Source organism: Oncorhynchus nerka, linkage group LG28 (genome assembly GCF_034236695.1).
Source record: "Oncorhynchus nerka isolate Pitt River linkage group LG28, Oner_Uvic_2.0, whole genome shotgun sequence".
NCBI classification, from domain to species: domain Eukaryota; kingdom Metazoa; phylum Chordata; class Actinopteri; order Salmoniformes; family Salmonidae; genus Oncorhynchus; species Oncorhynchus nerka.
The window spans coordinates 61,694,339-61,707,416 of NC_088423.1; the positions used below are offsets into that span (position 1 = coordinate 61,694,339).

The 13,078-nt window shown below is 41.3% G+C and overlaps 1 protein-coding gene and 1 pseudogene across 2 annotated transcripts; both read right to left on the minus strand.

Annotated features, from left to right (window-relative positions):
• Positions 1 to 5,231: 5,231 nt before the first annotated feature.
• On the minus strand, positions 5,232 to 6,759 carry LOC135565513 (ras-related and estrogen-regulated growth inhibitor-like; annotated as a pseudogene).
• A 561-nt stretch (positions 6,760 to 7,320) lies between these two features.
• mrpl21 (mitochondrial ribosomal protein L21) lies at positions 7,321 to 12,200 on the minus strand. Of its 2 annotated transcripts, none has more exons than XM_029641183.2 (7): positions 12,075 to 12,200; positions 11,664 to 11,721; positions 11,392 to 11,480; positions 10,990 to 11,153; positions 10,643 to 10,695; positions 10,396 to 10,499; positions 7,321 to 8,075 (listed from the first exon to the last, which is right to left on the minus strand). In XM_029641183.2, exons 1-7 carry the CDS (start codon positions 12,169 to 12,171, stop codon positions 8,011 to 8,013), a joined length of 630 nt encoding a protein of 209 aa, XP_029497043.2. In that variant the 5' UTR covers positions 12,172 to 12,200; the 3' UTR covers positions 7,321 to 8,010. The 2 variants fall into 2 exon arrangements, with proteins under 2 accessions (XP_029497043.2, XP_029497044.2); XM_029641184.2 differs by having other exon boundaries at positions 11,392 to 11,477; positions 12,075 to 12,198.
• Between the last annotated feature and the right edge of the window lie 878 nt (positions 12,201 to 13,078).

Sequence of the window (13,078 nt, forward strand, 5' to 3'; positions counted from 1 at the left end):
AATATATTTTGATTCGTTTAACACCTTTTTTTGGTTATTATATGATTCCATATTTGTTATTTCATAGTTTTGATGTCTTCACTACTATTCTACAAAGTAAAACATATTAAAAATAAAGAAAAACCCTTGAATGAGTAGATGTCTAAACTTTTGACTGGTACTGGATATATTTTTACATATTGTTTTCCAAACTAGAATACAAATCTTAAAGACCTGAAATGAGGCATTACAACACACACGCACGCACACACACGTCTGTTGAAATTCTACTTGTCATCTCCTGCCGTCTGGTGGATTTTCCCTCCCAGTACTATCCAATTTGGAGGTACTAGTTGTGTCAAAAGGCACCCGACAAAAGTAACGGATCTGAGCGTATGGATTTGCTGTTTATATGTTAGGGAAAGATCAGATATGTATCAGATTTTCCAAATAATTGGCAAAAGACCAGAATTCAGTTGCCTGTGTTCAAGCAGCCAATTTGTGCAAAAACAGCTCCCTGATTTAAAATGTAAAATGGTGGGCCTCCAGAGTGGTGCAGCGGTCTAAGGCACTGCATCGCAGTGTTGTGGCATCACTACAGCCTGGGGTTTGATGCTAGGCTGAGTCATTACCTGCCGTGACAGGGAGTCCCGACCGTGACCGCATGACTTGACCTTTGCCTCTCCCAAGCCCGTTGGCAAGTTGCAGTGATGAGACAAGATCGTAATCATGACAAAACAGAGATGCTTGTTCTAGGTCCCAAGAAACAAAGAGATCTTCTGTTGAATCTGACAATGAATCTTAATGGTTGTACAGTCGTCTCAAATAAAACTGTGAAGGACCTCGGCGTTACTCTGGACCCTGATCTCTCTTTCGAAGAACATATCAAGACCATTTCAAGGACAGCTTTTTTCCATCTACGTAACATTGCAAAAATCAGAAACTGTCTGTCCAAAAATGATGCAGAAAAATGAATCCATGCTTTTGTCACTTCTAGGTTAGACTACTGCAATGCTCTACTTTCCGGCTACCCGGATAAAGCACTAAATAAACTTCAGTTGGTGCTAAATACGGCTGCTAGAATCCTGACTAGAACCAAAACATTTGATCATATTACTCCAGTGCTAGCCTCTCTACACTGGCTTCCTGTCAAAGCAAGGGCTGATTTCAAGGTTTTACTGCTAACCTACAAAGCATTACATGGGCTTGCTCCTACCTATCTCTCTGATTTGGTCCTGCCGTACATACCTACACGTACACTACGGTCACAAGACGCAGGCCTCCTAATTGTCCCTAGAATTTCTAAGCAAACAGCTGGAGGCAGGGCTTTCTCCTATAGAGCTCCATTTTTATGGAACGGTCTGCCTACCCATGTCAGAGACGCAAACTCGGTCTCAACCTTTAAGTCTTTACTGAAGACTCATCTCTTCAGTGGGTCATATGATTGAGTGTAGTCTGGCCCAGGAGTGGGAAGGTGAACGGAAAGGCTCTGGAGCAACGAATCCACTGGGATTCTCTGCCTCTAACCCTATTACAGGGGCTGAGTCACTGGCTTACTGGGGCTCTCTCATGCCGTCCCTGGAAGGGGTGTGTCACCTGAGTGGGTTGATTCACTGATGTGGTCATCCTGTCTGGGTTGGCGCCCCCCCTTGTTGTGCCATGGTGGATATCTTTGTGGGCTATACTCAGCCTTGTCTCAGGATGGTAAGTTGGTGGTTGAAGTTATCCCTCTAGTGGTGTGGGGGCTGTGCTTTGGCAAAGTGGGTGGGGTTATATCCTTCCTGTTTGGCCCTGCCCGGGGGTGTCCTCGGATGGGGCCACAGTGTCTCCTGACCCCTCCTGTCTCAGCCTCCAGTATTTATGCTGCAGTAGTTTATGTGTCGGGGGGCTAGGGTCAGTTTGTTATATCTGGAGTACTTCTCCTGTCCTATTCGGTGTCCTGTGTGAATCTAAGTGTGCGTTCTCTAATTCTCTCCTTCTCTCTTTCTTTCTCTCTCTCGGAGGACCTGAGCCCTAGGACCATGTCCCAGGACTACCTGACATGATGACTCCTTGCTGTCCCCAGTCCACCTGGCCGTGCTGCTGCTCCAGTTTCAACTTCCACCTGGCCGTGCTGCTGCTCCAGTTTCAACTGTTCTGCCTTATTATTATTCGACCATGCTGGTCATTTATGAACATTTGAACATCTTGGCCATGTTCTGTTATAATCTCCACCCAGCACAGCCAGAAGAGGACTGGCCACCCCACATATGCTCTCTCTAATTCTCTCTTTCTTTCTCTCTCTCAGAGGACCTGAGCCCTAGGACCATGCCCCAGGACTACCTGACATGACTCCTTGCTGTCCCCAGTCCACCTGACCGTGCTGCTGCTCCAGTTTCAACTGTTCTGCCTTATTATTATACGACCATGCTGGTCATTTATGAACATTTGAACATCTTGGCCATGTTCTGTTATAATCTCCACCCGGCACAGCCAGAAGAGGACTGACCACCCCACATAGCCTGGTTCCTCTCTAGGTTTCTTCCTAGGTTTTGGCCTTTCTAGGGAGTTTTTCCTAGCCACCGTGCTTCTACACCTGCATTGCTTGCTGTTTGGGGTTTTAGGCTGGGTTTCTGTACAGCACTTTGAGATATCAGCTGATGTACGAAGGGCTATATAAATACATTTGATTTGATTTGAACTTGTAAAATGGTTAAGGTTAGGTAAGAGTTATGGTTAAGGTGAGGGTTACAATGAAACTCATGTTTAATGACTGAGTGGAATTTCTCATCATGAATGAGAGTCAATTACAAAATGTTGAGTTGAGCCCAAGCCTGGTTTATGTTACTGTAGTCTATCTGCTGCCGTTGCTCACCTGTAAAGCATATGGAACAGCTTTATTATTGGAAAAAGTGATATTTGGCAAAGTTAAGTGTAAGGAATACTCAGGAAGAAAAAGGTATAGATTCACACGCAGAGTACAGCAGGTGTTTATTTCCCCTTCACAGAAGGCAGGAATCGTGGTCACAAGCAGGCAATGGTCATACACAGGTAGTCAAACAAGCAGGTGAAACAAAACTAGGACTGAAGGCTATCACTGGTTCTCACAAACTAACTAGGAAAAGGCTGAGTAGAGTCAAAACAAACAATACCTCACAAAGGCACAAACATAATTAACTGAACTAAATAAGGAGGTGATGAGACCAGGTGAGTAACTAACACAAGTGAAATCAATGAACAAAAAATGAAAGACATGGCTACGTTCAAAAACACAAAGAAACAGGGCTATGTTCAAGAACACAACGACACAGAACACAAGGTTGACTAAGAAAATAAATACAGAACCTTACAGTAAGTGTTTTGGAAACCTCAGAATCTGCTTTTTCTGATACTACACAACAAAAATATAAACGCAACATGTAAAGTGTTGGTCCCATGTTTCATGAGCTGAAATAAAAGATCCCAGAAATGTTCCATATGCACAAAAATTTTGCGCACAAATTTGTCCTTTGCCAAGAAAATCCATCCACCTGACAGGTATGGCATTTCAAGAAGCTGATTAAACAGCATCATCATTAGAGCTTTTGCCAGAGAATCATATTTTAATTTCTCTACCATAAGCCGCCTCCAACATTGTTTGAGAGAATTTGGCAGTACGTCCAACCGGCCTCACAACCGAAGACCACGTGTAACCACGCCAGCCCAGGACCTCCAAATCAGTCTTCTTCACCTGTGGGATTGTCTGAGACCAGCCATCCGAACAACTGATGACACAGTGGGTTTGAGCAACCGAAGAATTTCTGAACAAACTGTCAGAAGCTGTCTGAGGGAAGCTCATCTGCGTTCTCGTCGTCCTCACCAGGGTCTTGACCTGACTGTAGTTCAAGTCGTAACTGACTTCAGTGGGCAAATGCTCACCTTCGAAGACCACTGGCACGCTGGAGAAGTGTGCTCTTAACGAATGAATCCCGGTTTCAACTGTATTGGGCAGATGGTAGACGTGTATGGTGTCGTGTGGGGGGCAAGTGGTTTGCTGATGTCAACATTGTGAACAGAGTGCCCCATGGTGGCGGTGGCGTTATGGTATGCATAGGCATAAGCTACGGACAACGAACACTATTGCATTTTATCATTGGCTATTTGAATGCACAGAGATACCGTGACAAGATCCTGAGGACCATTGTCGTGCCATTCAGTCAAACCAACTCATGTTTCGGCATGATAATGCACGGGCCCATGTCGCATTGTAAAATAAGAATTTGTTCTTAACTGACTTTCCTAGTTAAGGTTAAATAAAAACAATTTGAAAAAAGGATCTGTACACAATTCCTGGAAGCTGAAAATGTCCCAGTTCTTCTATGGCCACATACTCACTAGACATGTCACACGTTGAGCAGGTTTGGGATGCTATGGATTGACGTGTACGACAGCATGTTCCAGTTCCCGCCAATATCCAGCAACTTCATACAGCCATTGAAGAGGAGTGGGACAACATTCCACAGGCCACAATCAACATCCTGATCTCTATGCAAAGGAGATGTGTTGTGCTGCATGAGGCAAATGGTGGTCACACCAGATACTGACTCGTGATCTGATCCACGCCCCTACCTCTTTTTTTTAAAGGTATCTGTGACCAACAGATGCATATCTGTATTCCCAGTTGTGAAATCCATAGATTAGGGCCTAATGAATTTATTTCAATATTTTAATTGTCCTTATATGAACTGTAACTCAGTCAAATCTGTGAAATTGTTGCATGTTGCATTTATATCTTTGTTCAATAGCACCCATAAGCTTTGTTTAGTCATCTTGTCCCTGGTCTTCACAACTATTCATCTTTCCATGTGTATTAACATCATCATCAAAGCACCTTTAGAAGCCATTTCTATTGCAGGTGCCCCTAATCGTAAAGGCTTGTATTAGGTTTAACAAATTAATAAAAACATTCTGCAGGATCCTTTTAAAGCCCCCTTTAACTCAAAAGTCCTAAACTGTGATGCATGTATGAAGCCTCATATACTTATATATAGGAGAATATGGTTAACAGTAATATTTGATGGGACCAATTAAGTTCCATGTTATTTTCTGTGCATTTGCAGTACTTCAGATAGTAGGCGTTGTTTGTGGCTTTCAAAGAATATACTTAAACATTAATAAGCAGGTAATGCTTTCTACTGCCTTAATGATTGATCTTGTGGAAAGATCAAATACACCTGCCTCTTCTACTTTCAAAAATATACTCTGTCTACTAAATTAAGAACATCTGCAGAATGTTCATTTTAGTCACATGATACTGCAACATTTTATTTCTAGATGCACTATTGAAAAGTGCTATTTACATGTGAAAAATGAATGCCATATGCTGCGATTGCTATAGACCTGTTGTTTACCTTTTTGTTTGTGACACGTTGATATCTTGATAATATGCAGCTGTTTAAAGGACAAATCTACAGATGAAACAATAACAAAACGGCCGCCCCGTCTCTGTTTTGGTAAAAAAAACTGAGGAATGGGCCTGGAGAAATGTAACCACTCTCAGATTAATTGACATAGCTATGGATGTAAGGTCTGACCATCCATGATATCAAAATTATTATTTTAACCATATTATGAGGCTATACAGTGTTTGCTTACATTTACAATGTTTACAAACATTGGAGAAAAACAAGCTTATATTTTGGGTTCTCATGGAGTGTGACAGTTGAACTAAACTCATGAGGCATTTATAAATGATATTATTCAAGAATCAATCAGTCCAACAATGGATGTAGCAACTACAGATTGCCCCTTTAAGTCTATCAAAAGTGTGCGGGTTTGAGCATGTGTCCATTAGGCCTATGGATGTATTTTTTTTATCAGCATGAATTAGATTACATCAATAATAAGTGATATCCGTGTCACCGTAGACTACGCCACTGCTTTCATCATTACCTCCAAGCGTTTATTCAAGTTGAATAATCTTCGGATGCCGACTGCAGTCGCACCACTGGAAGACATAGCTTGGACTGTAGCCTACAAAAGTATATTCCTTCTCTTTTCCCGCGATCCATCAAACACATTTGATGTGTCATCATAGTCTCTGACTTGTGGTCAGACTCGCTCAGGTGGAAAAAATGTAAACGTACGCCTTTTTTTCAATGCTGATTTGAATGTCATCGTGAAAACAGAAGTGTCAATGATTTTTTTCTCCCCATTGAGCACTAACACAGCTATTCTAGAGAGGCACGCTGCCAAAACAACATGCTTCACATTTCCCCTGTGAATACCCAAATCATAGCCTCTGTTCAGAGCCCCAACCCATCAGGCTCAGTCAAGCAGGAAGTCCCTGAAGGAGCTGAAGCCGAAGCTGCGGTCAGGCCTGCCAGGAGGGTTGGAGATGATCCTGGGGATCTTCTGCATCAGCTTGGAGACTGCTCTCCTGCAGAATGAGGCTGGGGAAGTGTCAAGTTGCTGGATCACATCTCCATAAAGAACACTAAAGATGCCCGCTGTCTCTTCCCATCCATCACGCACCGAAATCTCATGGAAGGACAGTTTTAGGTCCTATGACAGGCCTTCGCCATCCTCAGTGCTCACCATTCGGTCAAACTCAAGGTCCTTATTGTTGGCCACAATAACTATGGGTGGAGGCTCAGGGCATCACTTGCGGGCGCCTGAAGAGGAGTGGATGTGATTGACGAGGAAACAGAGGCACGTGACCTTGTCAAAGCTGTCTGTTACAGAGTACACAATGACAAATCCATCTCCCCACTTTATCTTCTCTTCAATCTTCCTCCTTACAAGAAATCTATATTTAGTTATAGAATGTCAAAAACAACACAAAAATCATAGATACATTTTTTAAAACTATACCTGAGTATACCAAACATTAGGAACACCTTCCTAATATTGAGTTGTACCCCCCCTTTGCCCTCAGAACAGCCTCAACTCGTTGGGGCATGGACTCTTCAAGGTGTTGAAAGCGTTCCACAGGGATGCTTCCCACAGTTGTGTGTGGTGGATCATTCTTGACACACAGGAAACTGTTGAGCGTGAAAAACCCAGCCGCATGGAAGTTCTTGACACAAACAGGCGTGCCTGACACCTACTACCATACCCCGTTCAAAGGCACTTAACTCTTTTGTCTTGCCCATTCACCTTCTGAATGGCACACATACACAATCCATCTTTCAATTGTCTCAAGACATAAAAATCCTTCTTTAACCGGTCTCCTCTTCACCTACTCTGATTGAAGTGGATTTAACAAGTGACATCAATAAGTAACCTTTGCGTTTCAAGACGTTTGCGTTATTCGTCCACCCATCCAACCGAAATCCATCCACCCTGACCAATCACCCTCTGAAGACAGTAACAGTCTTACAGTCGTGAAAAAGTACAGTAATTATAATCGGAAGATACTAGTAACATGTACATTTGATTGGTAACAGAATACATAGTAATAGTACAACTGCAGAATAAATAATGCTGTCATTGAAAATTGTACACCCAAGGTAGGCTACTGCCCCTTTAAGAGCTAGAATAAATTGCATACTGAGACTACCTCTCCAGACTGTCTCAGTTCGGTTCGGGGGCCCTTTTGAAGGGTCTGAGTTATTTTGGAGTATTCACACTGCAAAAAAATTAAGCGAACCACACTGAGTTCACAAAACTTGGCTGAAAGGGACCAAGTGCGAAAATACACCGTGTCCCAGATTTTCACTTACTATATTATGTTATCCTTCTTTGCTGTCTTCAAGCTAGGTTTCTCCACTGTGCAACATGATATCATAGGTGTCCTATGGCTATTTGTCATATAGGAGAGAAACTGGGCCTGGATTTCACCAATTTCACAACAGATTCATAAACAATTGACCTATGACAGTTTGCTTAAATTGTACTTATACAACACATCTGATAACATAAAAAGGCACATTTACAAAGATTCACTTGAAAGACACCAAATGTTGTCCATAACTATGTTTTCCCATTTATATTTTCAACTGAGCATGTGTTCCAAATTTCAGTGGCACAGTCATTGGCCAAAAGTTTATTTACAATTCAAAACATGTAGCATCATGTCAATCTGGGAGCAACTTCAATTGTGTTGATCCGAAGCACTGTTTGTGGTTGCACAATAACTGAAAAGGGAAAAGACAATAGTTAGTCTTGCAGCAGCCACACGTAAGCAGCATTATTCTGAAACACACACTGTCAGGTTATTCATACTGGTTTTACAGAATTTACTTCAGAGGATGAATATAATTTAGAATATATGAACAAAAAATGCTATTACAACGCAAGGCCTCAAGTGTGCCTTTTTTCTGTTGTGATATCCTGGGGAATTTCCACTCTCTAGAGAGATTTAATGTTCATGTTTAATGTTCATGTTTACCAAGAAAACAATATCAAATTATACTTGACCAGTAATTGGCATGTGTGGACAGAGGAATTCAGGTCATTCACTGAATCTAAAAAGAGAATCTTAGAATTGATGATCAAGTGATCACCCAACTACAGTGTATTCAGAAAGTAGTCAGACACCATGACTTTTCCCACATTTTGTTACGTTACAGCCCTACTGTAAAATGTATTAAATTATGTCTTCCCTCAATCTACACACAATACCGCATAATGACAAAGCAAAATCAGAGTTTAGACATTTTTGAACATGTACATAAGTATTCGGACCCTTTGCTATGCGACTCGAAATTGAGCTCAGGTGCATCCTGTTTCCATTGATCATCAATGAGATGTTTGTAGTCCACCTGTAGTCCACCTGTGGTCAATTCAATTGATTGGACATGATTTGGAAAGGTACACACCTGTCTATATAAGGTCCCACAGTTGACAGTGCATGTCAGAGCAAAAACCAAGCCATGAGGTCGAAAGAATTGTCCGTAGAGTTCAGAGACAGGATTGTGTCGAGGCACAGATCTGGGGAAGGGTAACAAAAAATGTCTGCAGCATTGAAGGTCCCCAAGAACACAGTGGCCTCCATAATTCTTAAATGGAAGAAGTTTGGAACCACCAAGACACTTCCTAGAGCTGGCCGCCCGGCCAAACTGAGCAATTGGGGTAGAAGTGCCTTGGTCAGGGAGGTGACCAAGAACACGATGGTCACTTTGACAGAGCTCCAGAGTTCCTCTGTAGAGATGGGAGAATCTTTCAGAAACCCAACTATCTCTGCAACACTCCACCAATCAGGCCTTTATGGTAGAGTGGCCAGATGGAAGCATCTCCTCAGTAAGTTTGCCAAAAGGCACCTAGTCTCTCAGACCATGAGAAACAAGATTCTCTGGTCTGATGAAAGCAAGATTGAACTCTTTGGCCTGAATGCCAAGCGACACGCCTAGACGAAACCTGGCACCATCCCCACGTTTATTTATTTGTATTTAACCTTTATTTAACTAGGCATGTCAGTTAAGAACACATTATTTACAATCACGGCCTACCCCGGACAAACGCTGGGCCAATTGTGTGCCGCCGTATGGGACTTCCAATCACGGCCGATTGTGATACAGCCTGGAAGCAAACCAGGTTCTGTAGTGATGCCTTTAGCACTGAGATGCTGTGCCACTGAAGCGTGGTGGCGGCATCATGCTGTGGGGATGTTTTTCAGCAGCAGGGACTGGGAGACTAGTCAGGATGAACAGAGCAAAGTAGAGAGATCCTTGATGAAAACTTGCTCTGGAGCAAAGGTTCACTTTCCAACAGGACAAAGACCCTAAGCACTCAGCAAAGACAATGCAGGAGAGCTTCAGGACAAGTCTTAAAATCCTTGAGCGGCCCAGCCAGAACCCAGACTTGAACATCTCTGGAGAGACCTGAAAATAGCTGCACAGCAACGTTCCCAATCCAACCTGACAGAGTTTGAGGATCTGCAGAGAAGATTAGGAGAAACTCCCCAAATACAGATGTGCCAAGCTTGTAGCGTCAATACCCAAGAAGACTCGAGGCTGTAATCGCTGCCAAAGGAGCTTCAACAAAGTACTGAGTAAAGGGTCTGAATTCTTATTTAAATGTTATATTTCAGTTTATCATTTTTACTAAATTTGCAAAAATGCCTAGAAACCGGTTACTGTCATTACGGGGTATTGTGTGTAGATTGAGGGGGAAAAAAACTATTTAACCAATTTTATAATAAGGCTGTGAAGTATAAAAAGCAAAACAAAAAACTACCTTGGAATGTGTCACTTTCCCACACAAACTCTTGCAGCTTTTACACACTTGTTCATGCTGACAATTCTCCCAGGGAAATTATACTTGACATTTACATTAGAGTATTGTTGTTTAGATTGTTTCCCAATTTAAAACATTTCATTTACGTGCCATTGGAATATTAAGGGAATAAAGGAATAGTGTTGTTGCTATCTTTGATTTGTACATTACACAAGGTTCAAATATTATTTTAACTTCATTGTTTAAATATCAGGAAAAACATGTAAAAAAACTAAATACTTCTTTTCTTCTGGTATCTGTGTCTTTTCCAGAACCGCATGTGAACTTTGGGCCAGGATTCAGTCTTCTCAATGACAGTTGCCTCTACTCTGACCAAATTACGACTACATGTGAAAAGAGGGGAAATGACTGTTAGAAATATGACAAAATTAGAGCAGTATATTCTACGCCTTACTGCATACATTCAAAACCCAAACATGCATAATCCCCCCACTCAGTTGAGATATTATAGAACTAGAAAAGTTACCCGAGTAGGGGCCTCCCAATCAGCGTGAACTCTTCTCCACCAACCAGCAGCACCTATTAGATGGAAGGATTTTGTCCATAAAAAAAGTGCAGCCTTGATGCTAGGGTCTACCAACATTGCAGACTTATTTGAGTGGCAAAAATAGGACGAATGAAAATATGTTGTGGTTGAGAACTGTAATTTAGTAAAATACATGAAATAATTTACAGATGTTTGGGTTGACAATGACAGCAATGGAGTTGGTAAGAGCATAAAAAGAACTGGGACAAGGCTAAAAAGATTTGGCATGTGTGGAAAATGTGTCCCTTCCAAATAGTAATGACACTAAGAATATAAAGCACACAGACCTTCTCAAGTCTAATCCTGTCACCACATTCAGCATCAATGTGGTTTTCAATGAGGATCAGGTCTTCATTTGTCACTTTCCACTGTCGACTTGCAAAATGGACAACTGCAAAAAGCCTTCCATAGTCTTCCTTTGCAAGAAGGGTGTTCACATTTTCTAGAACCACTGAAAGGCAATGGGAGAGTGATCGTTCAGACACAGTAAATTACAAAAACACTGAATCTAAAGATTGATTTAGTCCTAGGCTTTCACTACAAAATAGGCCTGTGTTAAAATGTTTTAAAGGACAATTATTTCACATAAATAGTCTTTGATGTGTGTATAATGTAGGTTTTGCTTGATCAAAACGAAGAAAGCATTCAGAAAGCAACAATCAGTGTACATCGGTCATCCTTTCCCCCACCTTTGTGCTGCCTCTCCTCTTCGTCACTGCTGATATAGGACACTTCTGGCCACGGTGGTCTGGATAAGGACGTCGGTGGTACATAACTGCTGGGGAACATGAGCCAAAATTGCGTTATTTTGATTCTATCATATTTTAGGTGGGTGAAGGTGTTCTCTTTAAATGATTTGAGATCTGACATCACACAGAATGAATTGTAATCTAGAATCAATATGGAGTATGAAGTAATACATAATCATTTTACATTATGAAGTTGAGTGGATATACTGTACCTTGATGGTAATTTGCTCTGAGAACTTTGATGACGTGCTATTGCAGGATATAGAAGTCCTGAATGACAGATTATTCAGTGAGTTAATTCCCTCTGGGAGAGATTGATCATATTCATTGTCTGAAATACAAGCTTGTTGTGTAACTATTCACTGGCTATAAATTATTTACACACCAAGATGTTGCTCAAAACATTAAATTGCGACATATTTTAAACACATGAGACATATTAATGAAAGCTGCTGTTTTGCCTTTGGATTTCAACACAACATACTCATCAAGCTTGTGAGATGTAGCCTAACCGGCTAATGGTTAGCTGATGTGCACATTTAGCTTGATCTATTCCAGAGATAATACATCGCACGGATAACTTGACCAGTTTAGATTTGTCGACATAAGGGTGAACAACCTACCCATTTGATTAAGAACAGGAATTTTCACATGACGTGCTTGTAATCTCCAACACGTTCTCAGCATCTCCAAATATCCACTTCTCAAAGTCAGCGCCATCTTGCTTATCAATATTAGGTGTTACAGTCATTGCATTCCCCGGATTCCTATCAAATAAAAACGGTTCCATTTAAAAATTGTTGTTAGGAAATTGAAGATGCACAATGACCATACAGATGTCGCTCCGACATTTCCTGTTTGCTAAAATTCTAATAGATCGCCTAATTTCATGCAATGTGACAAAACAAGCAAGTATAGTGTAGAAATGTATTGTACCATCTAAACCGTGTGAAATATATTTCCCATAACCAAAAATATTGTATTTTCAGCTGTTTGAAGCGGGTGAACAAAACCGAAATTAAAAGGGAAAAAAACAAATTAAATTTAAGACCAGGAGGCATATAAATAGCGCACATAAAACATATCTACCGCTTTCAATTAGATGTATAACGCACATTTCTATGTGAATTTGGTCATCGCCCAAAAAAATTACATATTGCAGCTTTAAGACCCCAACATTTCACTCGTTTTTTTGTGCAAAATAAGTATTGAATACATCAATGTAGTGTAAGGCAGAAATAAGTGTGAATAAATGAGAAATATACTGCCACATACCTAAAGAATAACATATACCATTAATAATCTTAGATTGTCAAAGGCTCCAGCTACTCAAGTCATAAACTGTTCTCTCTGCTACCGCACAGCAAGCGGTACTGATGCACGAAGTCTGGAACCAACAGGGCCCCGGACAGCTTCTACCCCAAAACTATAAGACTGCTAAATAGTTTACCAATAGCTACCTGGAATATCCGCATTGACCCTTTTTGCACTAATCTGTTTGACTCATCACATACTCCGTATCTATCCTGTTGCTAGCCACTTTATCCCTACTTATATGCACATTTATAAACTGGGTGGTTCGAGCCCTGAATGCTGATTGGCTGACAGCCTTGGTATATCAGACTGT